General features: G+C 39.8%; 1 protein-coding gene across 2 annotated transcripts in view; it reads right to left on the bottom strand.

Moving 5' to 3' along the window:
• Positions 1 to 990: 990 nt before the first annotated feature.
• Positions 991 to 19905, bottom strand: part of adcy8 (adenylate cyclase 8 (brain)) — a 58782-nt gene continuing 39867 nt past the window's right edge. The window contains exons 7-13 of one of the 2 annotated variants that reach the window (XM_007577915.2): positions 18019 to 18289; positions 10362 to 10559; positions 7638 to 7738; positions 6612 to 6813; positions 5334 to 5423; positions 3077 to 3249; positions 991 to 1888 (exon numbers count right to left, since the gene is read on the bottom strand). In XM_007577915.2, the coding sequence (XP_007577977.2) occupies positions 1750 to 1888; positions 3077 to 3249; positions 5334 to 5423; positions 6612 to 6813; positions 7638 to 7738; positions 10362 to 10559; positions 18019 to 18289 (1174 nt within the window). In that variant the 3' untranslated portion in view covers positions 991 to 1749. The remainder of the gene's footprint in view (positions 1889 to 3076; positions 3250 to 5333; positions 5424 to 6611; positions 6814 to 7637; positions 7739 to 10361; positions 10560 to 18018; positions 18290 to 19905) is intronic. The other variant, XM_016663957.1, reaches the window with a different exon arrangement.

The raw sequence follows: 19905 nt of genomic DNA, 5'->3' as shown, positions 1-19905 counted from the left end.
AATGCGGCTGCTTTCTACTTTCATGAGGCCACAAAAGACCTTCAATTACGTGACGGGTCCAGTCCTCCAGCCGGCGCTGAGCCGCCCCGCTGCATGATCAAAGGTTGCCATAGAGAGAGCATGAAAGCAGCGGGGCGACGACCGTTTCCTCCCGGCCGCGGAGCCGGACTCCATCAGCGCAGAGTGGATCATGGAGCGCATCGGGCCGGCGAAATGAGCCGGATAAGATAAAACGCCGTCGTCACGGTTACACCAAAATATCCAGGAAGACGTTTCTGAACCTGAACAATTTACAGACAAACTGCTGCTCAGGGAAACGGTTCAACTTACAAACCGGGAAACAAAACATGCTTCAGAAAATGTGATCAGTGAACCAGAGACAGAAAACCAAAAACCGGAGGGCAGAAATACAAAAACATGTTTTACTCAAGTAAAACTAAAACGCAGAAATCGCAGCACGACTCAGAGGAAAGAAGCTGGAAACATTTACTATTATTCATAGTTATGAAATGATCCTGAGGCTAAAATGTGCTGATTTCTCCAGACCAGAACGACATCAACGTCTGAACAAAATGTGATGATTTAGATGGCAGACATTTCTGTGTTCAACGATTAGAAGTAATTCTATAGCAAATAAAATAAATATCTATGTTTTTATTGGCTGTTAGCCGTCATCATTGATTAGTGGATTTATTCACCTGATCAGTTTCTCTTTCATTTCTAACCAAACTAAATGTTCAGTTATTTTCTAATCACATGTAATTATGTAATAATTATGTAATAATTGTGTAATAATCATGTAATAACGCTACATGTGCTCAGACTGAGGCCTGCGGTTAAACTCTACTGCCAGATCCAGGAGGAATAAATCTTTTCTGATACAACGTTCCAACTTTTAATTGTGAGAAAAGTGTGTTAGATTACTTTATGCTTTTTAATTTAATGGTCTGGTAGATCTGCTAATTTGTGGCATGATGAAGCTTTTTCCTCTTTCCAATTAGCTGCAGCGCAGCAGGAGATGTTTGTCTGAAAGGGAAATGAATCGACTGACTTTAATTTGGTTGGCGGCACCTGGAAGCTGGACCTGAAACGAAGCAGCAGAACCACCAGGAACCACCAGGAACCCGATGGACCGATTCTGCTCTGCAGCTTCATTAAAGCTTCATAAGTGTAATCACTTCTTCAGGCCTCCTGCTGAGGGAATCAAGTCTTTAACTGCTTCAGCGTCGCTTCAGGCTTTCATTTTGTTCCACTGGATGAAGTGAATCTTTGTTCCTTAAACTCTTTTTAAGAAGCGTAAACATGATTTCCTGTTTCATTTCCATCGCGGTGAGCGAAACCGTTCAGGTCGTCCTGATCGGTTTCTGGAGTTCTGCTGCCATCGGCTCGACTCACAACTTCTCCTGCTGCTCTCCGATTTAGTGAATTAAAATGCTAACTTTCTGTTTTCTCAGATGCACCTGGTCTGGCGTTCTGATTGGCTGAGGCTCCTCCTGCAGGACGCCATCAGCTGACATGATGCAGGTTCCCTCCTGGTTTTCCTCTCCACTGTCGCTTCATGCATGTTTGATATGAGGGATTTCTGTCAAGTCAAGGACTCGACACAACCGACTGTCTCCTGTCGCTTCGTCAGGAGGAATGAGCCTGCTGGGCTTCCTTAGAAAGAAACCTTTTAATCTAATCTGAATAATAAGTTGAACTTAGTTAACTTTGATTAAATAAACTGAGATAACTTGTTTCATATTCCTGTCATAAAACAAACTGAACTGAAAAAGAGCAGAGTTTGTGTTTTGGAAGTGATGGTTTTACCTGCTGGCCGTGGTAAAACACGGCGAGGAGGAACATGGCCATCAGCAGCAGAGACGTCTCTTTGGTTCCCAGGAAGTTTCTGATGGGAGGAGAAGAAAAAAATAAGATGCTTATTCTGATTTCATTACACTCTGCAGGAAATATCAGGCAGAAGACATTAAAATGTCACGTTGTAGTTTAATCTACTAAAAGATTAAAGTCATGCAACAAAATCCCATCAAAGAGAAACTTTGGAAGAGAAACCACTCACTTTATGTAAAGTTATAAACTGATACGCACAGGAGAGGAATCTGATCTTATGAAAAAACCTGAGACGACATGTTTGTTTCCCTCTGAGGATCATCAGCTCAGAAACGCAAACTCTCAAACTAATAGAGAGTTTTTAACCCAGTTTACTGGCTGAAAACAGGAATCAGGTCTGAGACTCTGAGTTTTTATGCATTGTTGAATCCGTGGAGGTTTTAACGTCACGCTTCAGCTGCCACACAAATGACAAGAAAACATCTGCAAAAACAAAACAGCCGAAGCTGATAGAGAGCAGAACGCTCCTCTGGTCCTGGAGACCAGATAAGAAAACAAAAGGAATCAAATTAAATTCATGATCCTCTTCTGTGCTTTTTGTTTCAGATGTGAAAACATTTCTGCAGAAATCGTCTTCATGTTTCTGCCTGGAGACGTTTCACACATTTAAAGGACATTTAACAGAAACTATCCCGACTCTGGGTCGAGGTGATGAGGACTGGAGCTGGCCACACTAATCAGGAAACTGTTAATGGGTTTTTATTTAATTGGTTTTATGGTTTCTGATATCTTAAAGTCCACTTTTAATCATGTCATATTTATATTCAAATTTCCTGTTTGGCAAGAAATCTGACTCATTTCACTGAAACTAAATCTACCTAATGGTAGAAATAAACCTTTAAATATCAGAAATGTAAAGATTTTACAGGACATTAATCCAGGCTGCCTTTGTTTTTCACTTTTCACGTAAAAACAACTCCAGGATTTTAATCCAGCTCCTGAGTTATCATGAGCCTGGAAACTTCAAACTCTGCTGGTTTTTTACGTTTCTGCTGTAATTTTATTACAGTAAATATCAAATAGGATCAATAAAAACCCTGAGAGATTCATATTTTGTACATTTGCAGACATGTGGATCTTTCAGGTGGATGTGAAGACGAAATGTAAATTCAGAACCAAGTGAAGTGAGGCATCCAACATGGCCGCCACGCGACGAGAAAACGCTCCGGCTGTGCAGACGACTCACTCCGTGTTGTGGTGCACCGTGTCGTAGCGCACAAACAGCGAGGTGTAGAAGGCCTCGGTCAGCAGGGAGTAGATGGCGATCATCAGCAGCAGCACGGCCAGCTTCAGCACCGAGTTGAGCCGCAGGAACACGGCGCAGGTGACCATGGCCAGGACGCCCGTGAACACGAAGTACTGCCAACCAAACAAACCAGCGATTAGATGCACATCCATGATCCCAGCAGGCGGGACAGCAGGGGGCGCCAACGCAAACATCCGACCAAATTCAGCCAGGATGCAGAGAGTCACAGCACTGAGGGCAAAAACTGTTTACCTGAAATATGAGAGGAAATAAACTGGTGAAGTTCAGATTATCATTCAATTCATAGTTGATTTAATGTAAATATTAACGAGCTAACAGCTGGTTTCAGATGAATTACAGACTAAACTAATTACTATAAATAATTTAATCCTCCAAGCAGCTAATTATCAGATTTATGTAATAATTAAGTAAAAATAATAAGGAAATAAAACTAATCTGGATTTGCTAAATACTCATAATAATTACACGTTTCTTCATCATTTTGTTTCAGTTAATGAGATTATCAGGAACAAAGGAGAAAACTAATAAAATATTAATCATATGTTAATAAATAAAGTAAAACGAACGAGGAAACACCTGATCAGGTCATCACTTCATAATCACAAACTAAACATTAACCAGAATTAAGCAAGTTTGTTGCTCCTCTGAATAAAAATACTAGAAAAATACAGAATATTTGTTTATAATTTCAATCACAATATAAATCAAACATGGACTTTATTTACTGTAGGAGACAAACTTTAAAACATTATGCATGAAATTTAAAACATTATGCATGAAATTTAAAACATGCATGAAATTTAAAACATGCATGAAATCATGACATATTTTAGTTACATGATGAGGGGAAAACTAAAACTGGAGCTGAATTAACGGTTATTTATGTAACATAGAATTATTATTCTTTACCAAACTATAAACTGTTTACCCTGATAATTAATAACTATTAATGAGGAATATCTTGTAATTATGAGTAGTTATTAGTTAGTTATGAATTAAATTATTCCTCCTCAATTAACATTTATTACAGCTAATAATACTTTAATAACCAGCTAATAATTAGATCAGCATGACTAATTAGACAATTAATTATTAACCCAACAACCAACAGTTTATCTAACATCCTGGAAATTTGTGGATAAATTATTTATGAATGGTCTTTTGTGTTTAAAATATATAAAAAATTAAGGTTTCTGTTAATAATTAATGTTTTATTTCTGAGCATTTTTCAAAACATTTTTAATGACCAAATATAACAGACTGGAGAATATTTACAGTTTATCAGCGTACAGTTGATCAATTATAAAGAGGTTTTATTTAAATATCTTCATTTCTCACCTAAAAACAAACCATTTAATAATAATTGGTTCATAATAGTTCATTAGGTTTTAGTTTATCTGTAGTTTTAGCAGGAAAACTGTAATACCACAGGCAGCCACTAGGAGTCAAAACAACATTACACAAATAATCCAGATTACTGCTGTGAGGATTATAATGCAGACACAATCCTCTGGAGGTTTTTTTTTGTTTTTAGGTCTTCAGATTCCTGAACCTAAAATTGGACTGAAGATCATTTTAAACTTTCTGCATATAAACTAAACCTCCCAGTTTGTCTCATAAGTTTTCTTATTAATGTGAACTCTGGGCACAAACTAAAATAACTTTTATGAGCTCCGGATCGAATCCCCAGTTCCTCTGGCCACACAGCACAACCCCTGCTGAGCCGTAATAAACCAAAACTACTAAACTGCCCTTTATTTGATAAGTTTCTGCTTTGCCTGCTTATGAAATATTAAATCCAATATCCAGTATTTTCTTATTTGTCTGCAGCTAAAAATAGATGCAGTGTGTGCACAGAGCAGGTCTTACCTGCGGAGCCTGAGGAGGAAATAAGTTTATGATGTATACATGCAACAACATGACTCAGCCGAACCTGCGGCGGTAAAAACCAGCCTCCTTATTGGCTCCATCAATCAGCTGCAAACTGTGAGGGCAAAACAACATGACGGATGTTTTCCACGTGACGCCCTGATGGCGCCGCCGCCGCCGCATCCCAGGCGGGACCTCCTTGTGGGACGCGGCGGCTGTCCGCCATGTTTAATTCATCGCTGACGCAGAGGTGAGAAAGCGCAACAGACGGACCGGGCCGCAAACCGACAGCTCATCTCGTTGGTACCTCTGGGTAGAAGCAGATGTCCGGGATGGAGGCAGACTCGTTGTACGTCTGGTTCCTGAAGGTGTTGGACTTGTCGAAGTCGCACCACAGCTGGCAGAGACACAAACAGGACGGATCATTTCAGCGAGCAAAATTACTCAGATCAGCTGAAAACGAGGAGAAATCTCAGTCATTCTGCTCATTAGGGTCGATATTTACTTGATTAATGTTTTTGATTCACTTGCAGATGAACCGTTGATCAGAACAGATCGATGGTTCTGATTTCCAACCATAAATTTATTTCCACCTCTACCTGCTTAATTCAGGTCTGTGTGTTTTTGAGTCATGATGGTGTTTCTACTTTCCAATGCGAGTCTTGTTTTTAATATCAAGGTGTTGAATGTCTACCACTAATGCCTGTTGATGCATATTTAACACATACCAGGAATCACACTGGAAGCACTTTTCCATCATCTAGTTTTCAGTAATGAAGCTAATTTGGATACATAATGTATAAACTAATAATATCTTAATGCTGCATGTTGAACTGTGGACTGGTTTTGGATAATTTTTTGACCGACCTTTGGACTTGTTCTTGTCTCGTTCTCAGACAGTGAGAACTTGAGATTTTATTCCATAAGTTGCCAGAATGTTGCTAACACTCTTTTATTAAACATACTGGTTTAAATCCAAACAAATCGTTTTAGTTTCCGCTGCCGTCCGCCTCCTTCAGCTACAGAAATCACTGAATATTTGTGTCAAACATCCAGGAGAAAACAAACGGCGACTTGTAAATCCTGCAGTCCTTCTCTTTCTGAGACTTTGACTACGTCTAAATTCAGCAGAATTTTCCATATTATTTAAAAATGTCAAATTCTGGCCAAATCTGTATGAATTTAAAATTCATTAATGTTTCAATTAAAACACTAAAAAAGTTGTTTAAAAAAACAAAACAGTTTTTATGTTAATTATTGTGCTGAAAAATTAAGTTAAATATCATTTACAGACATAGAATGGCTAATCTAGGATTTATATTTCTACTAAGAATAGAATAAAGTAACCATCTTTAAACATGAGTTTTATCATTTGTTCATTATAATAACAGTGTTTGAATGAAAAGTTGCAACCTGCAGACATTTGACTGCAGAAAACCCAGAAAACCTTTTATATCAAAAGACACAATTTGTGTCTTACAGGCAAACAGTCGATGGTGGAAATAAAATCTTTGTCAGACGTGGAAAATCTCAAAGCTAGAGCGGAAGAAATAAACATTTCCTTTTTCTTCTTAGTGACTCTTACGATGTTGATCATCGCAGCGAGGAAGTTGATCAGGATGGAGACGAAGACGATGACGTTTCGCGCTGCGTACGTCTCGTTGATCCAGCAGCAAGCCTTCCTCAGAACCAGAGGCAGACACTTGTAGTCCTCCGCCGTCGTGACCAGAACCAGGCAGGAGTGGAGAACGATGAGGACGGAGAACTGGATCACCATCGTCACCATTCTGCACGGAAACAGATGTAACTAAAATAAATACTGGTTATTTCAAACCCTTTAAGAGTTAAAACTCCTACAAGTTTTAACTTCAGAACATGAGAATCTCTCTGAGGGTCAGAACATGAGAATCCCTCTGAGGGTCAGAACATGAGAATCCCTCTGAGGGTCAGAACATGAGAATCCCTCTGAGGGTCAGAACATGAGAATCCCTCTGAGGGTCAGAACATGAGAATCCCTGAGGGTCAGAACATGAGAATCCTCTGAGGGTCAGAACATGAGAATCCCTCTGAGGGTCAGAACATGAGAATCCTCTGAGGGTCAGATAAAAAGGGGGAAATAAAACCACGTTCCAGAATCTCAACCCATTTTCTGCAGGTGTCCTGAGCTGCTAAATGAGCTGCTCTGTCTGGAAATGACACGGAAAAATACCTGAAGACTGAAATCTGATTTTTTTTTCTTTTTTTTTTTTTGCATGATTGAAAACTCCAACGCTTAATTTGAGCTTCAAAAGTTTAAAATTTGCTAAATTGTTTAGGTTAATCTCTGAAATTTTCGACAATAAATGTCAAAATTTCTGACTTCCAAAAGTTGAAAATGTTTTACTTTTGAAACTCATAAATTTCCATGATTTTATGGTGGAAATTTACTGTCCCTAATTCGGCGTTGCAGATTTTACAATTTTTAAGATAAATTTGACAGTTTTTTTTATCAGGGTAGGATAATTATCCAGTTTGATTTTTACGGTGTTGTTGTTTCTGAGTCTTATCGGTTTATCGGCGTCATTTGTTTGTTTGTTTTTGTGGAAACTGCTGGTTTGTTGACATCCCTTACCTGGCAGAGGGAAGCAGGCTTTGAATAGCTGTGATGAAGATGAGCACGATGAAGGCGCAGACCAGGTTGGACTTGAAAACCTCGTCCCTCATCTGTGAGTACTGCACAGGGACAGAGAGACGAAGACCAAGAGAAAAGGAGGAGGAAGAGGAGGGGAGGGGAGAAACAGGTTTCAGACACACAGAGAGGACTGGACGAGTCAAAATGCGCCAAACGCACGGATGCACTGCCACAGACGCATGCGACCCGGTCGACCACAAGCGTTAGAGAGAGACAGGAGCCGGTGGGTTAGCCGGGGTCCTGGGGAAGGTGCGAAGCTGACAAACACGACGCTAGCTGTGAGCATTCAGATGTTAGCCGAGACGCCAACAGAGAGTGCTGGGCGAAAATAAACCCTCAACCTGAAACTAAAGCAAGATTCACAAAAATATGTTTATTACATGTTTCTACTGCCCTTCTAATTAGCAACTAAAAATTAAAGAGCTAAAAAAGCAAAGACATTAATTTGATGCCTTTTACGTTTTGCCTTCTTTACTTGTTGTATTTTGTCAAACAGTAATAAACTAAACAGGAACAGAACATTTATTTTCTGTTGATTCAGATTTTGTATTCAGTATTTGATAAATGTAAATATAAATATATATTTCTGTATATAAGAGTCAAACATTTTTCTTTAAGCTAGTTACCAGAAACAACTACATGGATCTATACATTTACTAAATCTAAAAATAATGCATTTATTTTGCTACGAGGGCCTAAATATGATGACTGATAAATATAATCTTACTAAATGTAGATAAAAGTAGCAAAAAAAACCCTAAGAGGAACATTTTTTTTAAAATTGCTAGCTAAGCTAATTAGCCACAGCTAAACTTTAGCAAAGAAAATCTAACTAAAAAAAAACTTATTTCTTTGCAAAACTGCCAAATAATAATATACTTAATTTTTCTGCTAAAACAAAAAATGCCTGTTTTAAACTTCAGACAAATGTGTAAACAATGAGGAAGGTAAATCTGTCCGTTAGCCGTTGCTGAGCGAAGCTAGGTAGCTAGCACAGGGTGGCTAAGATTATTTGCCCCATTCCACCCCAGGGACGCCTGCTGCCCCGAACCTCTCCGTCTCTTTCTTTAAGGGTGCTGGGAAATTAGCAAGAGGATGCTTCACGTTCGGTCACAACTTTGGCAAATAAACAAAATTAAAGAAAAAATAAATAAATAAATTATAAAGAAGGATGAAGGGAGGCCAACACCAAATCACTGCACATTTACTGAGGTTTACAGTTAATCAGATAAACAAAATAAAAGTGTTTAAATTAAGGTTGTTTTGGGGGTTGGTGATAAAACACAAGTATGGAAGCCAATATGAACTCAACAGCAACAAAAACAAAACGGGAAAATATAAAAAAAGATGTGCAAAAGGAGACTGCATTCAGCAAAGAAAAGAGCATTCATACTTTTTATTTACACTTTAATTCTTCATGATAACGATTTATGAGCACAGAATCACAATGACAACGTTAGATAATCAATATATGATGATTTTCCTGATAAAACAGCTGTCTATTTAAAAACTGTACAATAAACAAACTGATTATAATCTATTAGCATTTTAATCATTAATGTCCTGAATTTAATAATTACAAATGAAAAATTTACTCAAGTCAGAATAACTACAAATTACCAGTAGCTTATTGCTGAAGATATTCAGAAATGTATTATTTTTTTAAATCACCATCCACAGACTGGTTATTAATCACACTTTTAATAAAAATCAGTTTCAAACGTTCAGGATTTGAATATAAAGATTGTTTTAGACAAGGATGATGGTTTTTTATTTTTTTTACTGAATGCAGTGATCAAAAGATAAAACAGGAGAAAAAATAAAAATAATATAAAAATGAAGCTGAGCTGGTCAATTTATTCCACAGAACGGTAAAATTTCCCATAGTTCCATGGGGCGAGTGTTTGGTCATGAGTAAACTGAAGGGGGTCACTATGCTGTGGTAAAGAAAACAAAACTTGTCTAATTATTAAAGTTAAAACATGAGTCATCATTTTTAGGTGACCCTAAAATAAAAAGGAAAACTCAGAAAATCTGGATTTTATTGGGGTGAATTTTTACAGACCAATTTTTCTGTATGGAGTCCAAAGTGTGCCACTAACCTGCAAATTTATTATTTTATTCTAACAAATTCTGACCTAAACAAAACTAAATTTAAGCTAAAATATCTTAGTTTGGAAATAACTTCCTTCAAAGAGAAGCTTCTCCAGCTTTTTGTTTTTCTTTCGATTTATTTGGAATAAAGAAACAATTTAATTTCATTTTTACAGATTAATATTTGTTAGTGGTTCTCAAAGTTCAGTAAAAGATGATTGATTTGTTTAGTCATTAGTCAAATACTTAATTTGTTCTTTTTTACTAAAAAATCGACCACTTTCAATAACAGAACAAAGATCACTGATGGCACACCTCAGACGACAGATTTATTTATTTTAATCCCAATTTTTAAACTACAAAATGTGACGGCTGTCCTCGTTTCATTAGCCTTCAGGGATTCGTGTAAAAATGGAGACACTAATAAAGGCAGAAACCCAATGGAAGTGCCTTTAGCTTACTCATGATTTAATACAATTGGTGTCATTTTTTGGTTTTTAGAAATCTCAAAAGTAGGTGTGAGGAGGGAGAGAGAGGAGAAAACATGGATCTATCTCAAACCCCAGCTACCTTCTCTTCCAGGCTGGAGTCTTTAAACATCAGTGAGAAAGGCTTGATATGCTCTCTTCTCAACTTATCGCCACTCCGTAAGTCGATGGCACTCTCTATTCGCTTGTTAATTTCCTCAGGACCAGAGTGGACATGCAAAGCTTGTGCAAGATGGTTTGGAAGCAGATTTATCGAATTTCTCGTTAGGGCAGCCAGAGTCTAGAGGGAAAGCACATGCACATAGAATGAACCTGCTTGTCCCCCGTTTTCATTTCATTCAGGTTACAAATGAAAAAAGAAACAACAGACACACAGTTTGTTACAAACAAAATTAAATCAAAAAGGAGGAAAGAGGGGAGACCAAAATGCAACATCAGCTGTCAGAGCGACAGCTCAGAGCAAAACATGCAGATCCATTCGCGCCGCGGCGGCCATGTTAGTGGAGACAGTAATGCACACACCGCCAGAAAGATTAAAACACAGTTCATCAGGCAGGAAAACAGCTCAGAAAAGGGTTCAGACGCACAAATTGTAACAAACACAGCAAAAAATGTAAGATTTTCAGGTTCATCTGGTTTACTTTAATCCCATCAAACTTTTGGAAACTAAGAAAATGCAACAAGTAGCTTTAACTTTTCCTCTATTATAAACAAAATAAAAATATTTTCACAAGCTTTAAACAAAAACATCAATGTAAACATAAGAGGAAAACCACGATGTTGGTAAAGATTTAGACTGATTACTAGCTGTCCAATTACAGCAGCCAGTGTCACTAAATGTAAGTTACCAGGTAAAATTCAGGTGAATGAATCAGTGATTCCTCAGGACTGATAACCTTTTCAAAAACAGTGCTTCACCAACTGAGTTAAAATGATTTTAATTATGACCAAACAACGTGAAGAAGAAATCTGCACCAATCATTAATACCACTTGAAGTTGTTTACATTTTGTCACCAAACTCATAGTTTGAGACTCTGCATGTTTTTTATATTCTATAAGCTAAGCTAAGCTAACTGAAGCTTGGTCTTTGCTCGTCTTCATGCCTCTGGTAAGGCACAGATCCACCAGCAGATGGCAGCGTTCGCGACATCAGAGCTTATTTAGCAAAAGCATTTCCGTCTCCTCTTTAGCGCTTTAACAGAAAAGCTAAACAAAGTTAAGAAATTTTGCCGTTTCTAAAGCAACACTTCAAAATACGAACATTGAAACATTGAAACACGGCTCATGTTTTTCAGCTATAAGTTTTCATTGTTTACTTTGTTTTTACAATAAATTATACAAAAAAATCTTTCTACAACATAATATCTACTGAAATTTGTTGTAAAGTGACCAAGTGTAAAGAAAATGGCTGAATATGAGAATATTTTCATAAGGAATCGTAGATTATTCCTAGCATGTGTCAGATCTGCAGCTGGTGGTTTTTCTGCTTTGAAATGAAAACAGATCATCCCTGATGAGAAGCTCTGCAGGTCACAGGGCGACAGCAGCCATTTCCTCCAAACCGCCGGCCGCTGCAGCATCAGGTTACCGTCTGGAGAGTCGGAGAGCGGCAGAGCAGCCGGCCGTAAGCTGGGAGCGGAGATGGAGATGTTTGGAGATTCAATATCTCAGAACAAAGCGGCGCCTCACCTCAGCTCGCCTAATGCGACACGTTAACACATGAGATCCATCACGCTCAGATAGATCATTAAAAATTCATTTTCAGGCTCCACATGCATGGCCGTGCCCCATCAGTCCTGATTAATGGATGCTTTCGGCCCTTTGTTACCGGCCGGCTCCGCTATCGCCAGAATTACACGCTAATGGAAACTACCTGCAGATAATAAACGGCCACGATTCAGACACTTATCACTCAGAGCCGCAAGACCTGGAGCCGCATTTATCACGACTGCAGGGAGATTCCCTCACATCGACACGATCCAGGTGTTCAACAGGGAGCAACGAGACAGAAGATTCTCACTGCTGCAGCATCTCTGTGCCGCCAGTTTACAGATTTAACTGGAGCAACTGGTCAGTTAATCAGTGAGTTAGTCATTCATTTGCTCATCCTTTGAGTTTAGGAACCTTTTTATGGCTGAGTGAATTAATTGGTTCGTTACTCAGAAAATAGACCAAACTTTCATAAAGTCTGACAAACTATTTAAAAAGATCACTAAAAGGATAGAAAATGTTAAATAAATGCCAGGGCTCAGATAATTAATAATGATTAATTGGTTAGTGAAACAAACATCAGTTTGTTTAGTTGATTAATTGTTAACTACAGACTCTAAAAAGTCACAGAATAACAGATTCAGAACATAAATTAACCCAAAACTGTACAGAAATACAAACATTTATCATTTAAGATTAAAAAAACCTTCTTAGAACTTCTCTAAAAAAGTTTTAACTTCATCTGGTTCAGATTCTGTAAGAAAATCTTAAGAATCTTTTGAATAATCGGTTAATCCAAAGACGGTTTTTAATTCATATTTTTTATAGTTATTCCTTCACTATTAGTTGTAATTTGTCACACAGTATTATAATGAAGAGAAACAACAATTTTCTACATATAGATTCAGATTTAGTTTTCAGAATTTGATCAATTTAGCTACATTTGTCTTTAAATATCACATCATTTTGTTAGCTTATCGTCAGGCTAGTTAGCAAAAACAACTAAGTGGAAATCTTGATAAACTTGATAAAAATACATTTTCTAATTTATATTCATCTCAGGGTCTAAATGTGATGAACTACAATATTACTCACAGAAGGTAAAAGAAGCAAAATAAGTAAAAACAAATGAAAAAATAGCTAGCTAACATATGCTAATTAGCCACTGCTAATTAGTACAGTCCAGCAGAGCGCTGAGCCTTTTATCTGCAGATCCTATAAACGATCAACCGTTCACTGAAGGACTACTGTTATTGATTAACCTTCAGAATAATTGATCTCTATGTTGAGTTGCAGCTGAATTAAATCCATTTTCAGGGTTTTTTGAATGAACAGATGATTGTAGCCGATCTGTGAGCATCGAGCGGCTCAAGGGGAGGAAGATGAGCCGAACCGGAGCGAAGCTCTCATGCATATGAATGAAGATCAAGTGGCCCATGTGTTCGATGATTAGCATATCTGGAACCCAGTCAGCAAACACATGAGCCGGGTCATAATGGAGGCCGCCAGAGGAGCCGCCATGACGCGTCAGCCTCATCACGGCTTCATCTCACAGCAGCGCCAAGCCACATTTGACCGAACATGCAGCCCGGGTCAGAACCGGGCCGCCGCACAGCTGCTGCTTCTATCTGGAAACATTAGAAAAGGTTTGGGTCGTCTGTGTTTTGCGCTGAAATGTCATCGTGAATCCCGTTTCCTCAGTTTTCATTTGTAAATATTAAAGACTAAATACAAAAGTTTCATTTTGGTTCATTTTTTCCACAAATGTTTGTTTGGTTGCTGTTGGTTACCAGATCAGAAGCGTTTATGTCCGTTTTACTCCACGATCTCAAAGGAAAACTGAACATCACAGAAAAATTTCAGCGTGGAGGAAAAAAGGAAACATTTAGTAACCTCAGCTAAAAACTTTGGGTCTCGGATGTTTCCTTGTCCATCTATCAGGACTCCCATCCGCCGGCCGCTTGGCCCAACTCCTCGTTTCAAAAATAAAACCAAAGTTGTTTTTATTGACAACAGAAGCCACCAACCTAGCAGAGGAAAGGCTAAAGCTAAAGCCTTTCCTCTGCTCTACCTACATTACCCAGAATGCTTTGCAGTTCTGGATCGGAGTTCAGTGAAATTACTGACTATTCTATCATACGTATCTATATCCCTATTGATATTGATTACATGTCTGTTGTGATATGAACTGTTATAGATTTCTTCCCTGCCTTCCTCAGGAAAAGAAACCGCCGCTTCATCTGGAGTGTTTCAGAAACGAAGGAGGGGAATCCCCGCCTTGAAGCAGAATCTGAAAACATCTGCAGCCGATCCCTGAACATCCACACCGCTAACTGAACCTTTCAGCTTCTGCTCAGAGGAGCAACCCGGATCAAACATGAAACCGTTTGTTTCATCGAGCTAAAGTGTTCACGCCCGCTGCGACGTTTCCGTCAGAGGATCCACCATCTGCTTTCTGACCATCATCTGGACGCTCAGAATCCAAACATCCAGTGAAGCAGAGGATGTGACCTCAGGAAGACGCCTGGCCTCGGCCCGGAGACGCCGCCGCAGGGACACGGAGGGAGCGGCGCTCCGAGTCCGGCCGGCCTGATCGTGTTTGGCGTGAAGGTCCCTGAGAGAGCGCGGAACAGAAAGGCCACCGATCCCAGCAGGCCTGATCAAAGCCAGACTGCTGAGCTCTGAGTTCAGATCTACTGCTGATCTGTGTGACGCAGAAATAACCTCCATCTGTGGGAAACAGCAGCGTTGGACGTGGAGATGAAGATGTCTAAAAACGTGACCACGAAGGTTAGAATGTGATTAGTTTCCAGTCTGCAGCTGCAACAGGTCTCCTGTGGTGCTCTTTAAAGGATCGCAGGCAAGCAGTTACATAAGGCACGAACCGCCGCAGGCGCAGCAGGAACAATGTCGCATAAAGTGAACCGTCTTGACATTTATTAGGCAGATTGCCTTTTGACATACGGATTTCCAAACATGTCCTGATGGACTCTCCTGACGTCCAAACAATCAGCTGAGCTCTGTCCACAGATGAAACCCTGAGGACCAGCGTCTCCCTGCAGAGCTGCAGAGGTTCTGCTGATGAGCTGAAGCTCCATGGCAGTGATGAGCATCATGGCTGCCAGCAGCAGAGCCGCGGAGCGGCGCCGAGCTGCAGGGATGAAGGCTGCCAGTCTCCTTAGTCTGTTTCTGAAAGAATCCTCTGGATGTGCAGTCAGCCCCACAGGGACCAGCTACCACAGCTAACAATGCTAACAATGCTACGACTGATATCAAAGCTAAAAGCGCTACCACAGCTAACAATGCTAACAATGCTACGACTGATATCAATGCTAAAAGCGCTACCACAGCTAACAATGCTAACAATGCTACAACTGATATCAAAGCTAAAAGCGCTACCACAGCTAACAATGCTACAACTGATATCAATGCTAAAAGCGCTACCACAGCTAACAATGCTAACAATGCTACGACTGATATCAAAGCTAAAAGCGCTACCACAGCTAACAATGCTACCAATGCTATGACTGATATCAATGCTACCAATGCTAACAGTGCTACCAATGCTAACAATGCTACGACTGATATCAATGCTAACAGTGCTACTAACGCTAACAACGCTACCAATGCTACGACTGATATCAATGCTAACAATGCTACCAATGCTGACAACGCTACCAATGCTAACAACGCTACCACTGCTATCACCAATATCAATGCTGTCATTAAACATAAAAATATTTATGCTCACATTATACTTATAATCTTTGTAGGTGGGATCAGTTTTGTCTGTACCAGCTCTACTGACAGATTAAAAGACATTTTTCTCATATCAGAAATAATCTACCAGTGGAATCAAAACTTTTTCATTAATATTGATGAACTGTTGACCTAGAAGAAGCTCTTATACTAAAAAGTTATTTATAAGTTAGTTTTGAAGTGTACTAAGGCATTTACTCTGTAAACTGGACCAAAAGAACTTCGGACCGCTCACAAGTTCAGTCCAAGACCTCAACTGGCCCCCGGGCCACACTTTGGACACCCCTGACTCAGAGCCTTGCTTGTTTTTACCACAATGTAAGGATTTATTTTGCTGTTCCGTCTCCAGAGTTTCCTGCTGCTGTGCTCAGATTTTCCAGCTTGCTGGCCAGCGCTGATGGCTCACCTGGCCTGACCCGGACAGAAACGCACACCCTGCACGCCGCTCCGCGCTGCACGCTCTGATGCAGAGACGTGAATCACACGGACAGCGCGGGGGGAGGAACCTGCAGGAGACAGGAAGCCGCAGGAGAGCCAGACACGACGCTGCACAACTCCTCAGAGGAAGCTTTGATATGCACAAGTCAGGCTTTTGATCCAACAGGCGCTTTATCAGGCCACCAACAGCAGAAACAACATTCCTCTGCAGCTGGAGCCTGACAGGCTGGAAACGACACAAACCTGAACACAACAGGTTCAGGTTTACTGCAACCGATGCTTTAAAGCCAGGATGTATTTACTCATTACACCTGGAAAACATTTCAACTGGCTGCAAACCGTCAGAATCCCAGTGAATAATCACAAAAACAGCCCCGTCTGAGACTCTGCAGGAATCAGTTTGCTGAGTTTCATGACTGGACTGTAAATAAATGCGACTTCTTATGGAGGAATGAATGAAAGTCAAACCCGCAAACCTCAGTAACCAAAAGAAAAACACAACGATGTGAGATAAAGTCAGAAAGCTAATGCAGATATGAAGAATCTACGAAACTAAAGAAACTCCAACTGATGAAACGCAATGATGATCAACAATGATAAAATATTACAACCTTTAGTTTAACGCTAACGGGACAAAATCAGATACAAGTCTGATTGTTTTCAAAGTGTCTGCATTTCATTCAAATTTTACATCAATTCCTTTGGGAGTACTGGGCTTTTCCCAGTGAACGGGGCTGAACAAAACAAACAAAAACAAACAAACATGCAGTTGGACTCCAAGCCACTCGGTGGCAGTAGTGCGCCAACTCGTATGTTTGGTGCCAATAAACATGAGACAAGACATCCCTTCACTATTGGAAATTTCACATACGCAATCAATAAGTATCGGCTGCATTTTGTTGCTTAGTAACAGAGGAAAGTTGTGCAATAGCAGTAAAATAGACAAACATCATAATTCTGCACCAGAAGAAGCCAGATGCTGTGAGTCTGTATGTAAAGGTTATTCTTCTGTGCATGTTGCTGCATCATTCAGCAGTATGAACACACACACACAAAAACATTTTAAAATAATCTGAATTTAGCATCAAGAGCTGCTGTGTGAAGGCAGCCAGAGCTGCAGCTTCAGATTTACTCCGACATGAACCAGGCAGCTCCAACCGTTCACAGAACTGTGAAGAAACACAGACTGACTCGATGGTTTGGTGTTTTAAAGCTCAGTTGGTGAAGCACTCTGAAACAGGTCTGACTTTAAGGATGTTTAAGATGATTAAATTACTGTTATTAATGACAGTAAGAAGGCCTGAACTACACCAGTAGTTTGATCCTCCAGTAAAAACGTTGGTTACGTATTGCAACCCCAGAGTTTAGGCGCCGCAGCCTTTAAGGCTACAGAACCAGCAGATCTGTTGTTTCACACAGACGACGAAGACCAAAAAGAAACAGGAAGATGTTAAATGACGTTCGTCATCCTCACACAGGCAGGTCGACACACACACAATGTTACACCTTCTACACACACACACACACACACACACACACACACACGCACGCACGCACGCACACACACACGCACAGTCTGCTCAATCTGAGGAACTAAAAGGGACAAAACAACCGACCAACAGGCGAGACAACCCAGAAGATCTCATGCACTGCAAAACAAAGGCCCGTCTCCCCAAACAGCGCCGCCCTGCAGGAAGCGTGGTGCATTTCTCTGCTTTAGTTTGACAACCTGATTGAAGCCCAATGGTTCGGCTGCAGGGCGGGCCGTGGGTCCGGACGGGCGTTCTTTCTCAGTGTGAAACAGAACCCGGCAGACCCCGGCGGATCTTACGTTTTGGTTTCCCACGATGTTGTCGAAGGGCAGCTCGGGGCTCCAGGACGCCTCGTTGAAGGTGGCGCTGCTGGCCCGGCGGTCAGCCGAGCTCGCCGCCTCCTTCATGATGTCCTCCGGCAGCGTCAGCAGGCTCTCCTCCGGCTGCTTGATCAGGTACGTCTCGATGTTGTGGCGCCGCAGGAAGTCGTTGCGGTCCTTGCCGTGACCCTCCTCCACCTCGTAGTCGCCGTTCAGACAATCCAGAGCAGCTTTGGAGATGTGGATTCGCCTGAAACACGACAGAAATATCAAACAAACAGTTACGCCAATATGTTTGGATTATTTGTATAAAGTATACAAAATAAAAACACATTCCTTTTAATTTCATCCCTTTTTAAGTGCCAATTTATAATGATGCAAAAACATTAAATCTTATTTTTCCAAATTGTACATTTGAAATAAGACAAAACTAACTTATCAGTAACTTTTCAGAAGGAGACAGAAACCAGTCAATAATACTGGTTACACTGGCAGATTAGTTCACTTATAACATGTGAAAATGTCTTGTTATAAATTAAATATATACATAACTTACTAAATATTTATCTAAATATGTCAATTTTTAAAACTGGAAAGAAAATACTGAAATATTTTATTAAATATTGGCATTTTTAAATTTCATTTTAAAAATAATTTATATATTTCATGATTTAACAAATAATTTTGTGAAATAATTTTAACTCAGTGGGCGGGACTAAATGAGAGCATGACGTCTGATTGGCTGCTTCTTCTACGTTAGTTATAACCCTGAGTTCAGTAATATCACTGCAATGTACAGGGAAACTTCAATAATTTAATTAAAGTCTATGTACTGGTCTGAAATATCTCCAATAAGTTCACAGGAGAGCGTTAGCCGGTGTTAGCTAGCGGCTAAAGCAGCTCTGAGATATTTCAGACCAAACTAAAAAACAGAGACTGGATTTGCTCACCAAAAGTTTGTGGTAAATAAATTATTAATTTAGTGAAATTCCACATTTCCAGTGAAAATACTGATCGAGTCGTAGCAAGCAGCCAATCAGACATCAGGGTCTCCCTTTAGTCCCGCCCACTGAGTTTGATGGTGAAGTTAATTTAAGTGAATTCATGATATGTTTCAGCACAGGAACATAAAATAATTCATTAATTTATTACATAATTATAACTAGTTTTTAAAGTGAAACATGAAAACATTTATATAATCCTATATTAAATAAATTATTTCTATATTTATTTTGAGATTAAACAAATATAACCAAATAAATAACACTTTAAATATATATTTATTATTATTATTATTTGTTGTAATTTGGCACTACTGGCATTCCATACAGAATAACCAGGGAACAAACAATAAGCTCTTCAATAGTTTAAAGTCACACTAAGGAAATACGAGTTTAACGAGTTTCCACCCAAAGCAGCCAATCAGTGACCTGTACAGGTGTGAAAGAAGCAGCCAATCAGTGACCTGTACAGGTGTGAAGGAAGCAGCCAATCAGTGACCTGTACAGGTGTGAAGGAAGCCGTGTCAGGTCAGTGGCTGAATGTTGCTGCAGCCAAAGGTCAGGTCTGCCGCGTCGCTTCGACGGTTACAGCCGCGTCTGAAGTGTCGGATGTGATGAAAACATTCATACTTTCATTCATCTTATGCAACAGATTTCACTGAAGAGCAAAGGTCAGAGGTCACAATCCAGCTCAGTGGCAGACGCTGCAGGACGGTCAGAACCAGAAACTAAAACCTCTCTCTGTCTTTAGGCCAGAAGGAAAGACGAAGAGGCTGGACGATGGCGGCAGTAAAACTCCCTGTTATTGTGTTTTGGGTTGGATCCACACCACACACACACACACACACACACACACACACACACA

Source organism: Poecilia formosa, unplaced genomic scaffold, assembly GCF_000485575.1.
Source record: "Poecilia formosa unplaced genomic scaffold, Poecilia_formosa-5.1.2 Scaffold459, whole genome shotgun sequence".
In the NCBI taxonomy this organism is placed as follows: Eukaryota; Metazoa; Chordata; class Actinopteri; order Cyprinodontiformes; family Poeciliidae; genus Poecilia; species Poecilia formosa.
The sequence above is the reverse complement of the archived record's forward strand: the minus strand, read 5'-3'. Positions and strand labels throughout refer to the sequence as shown.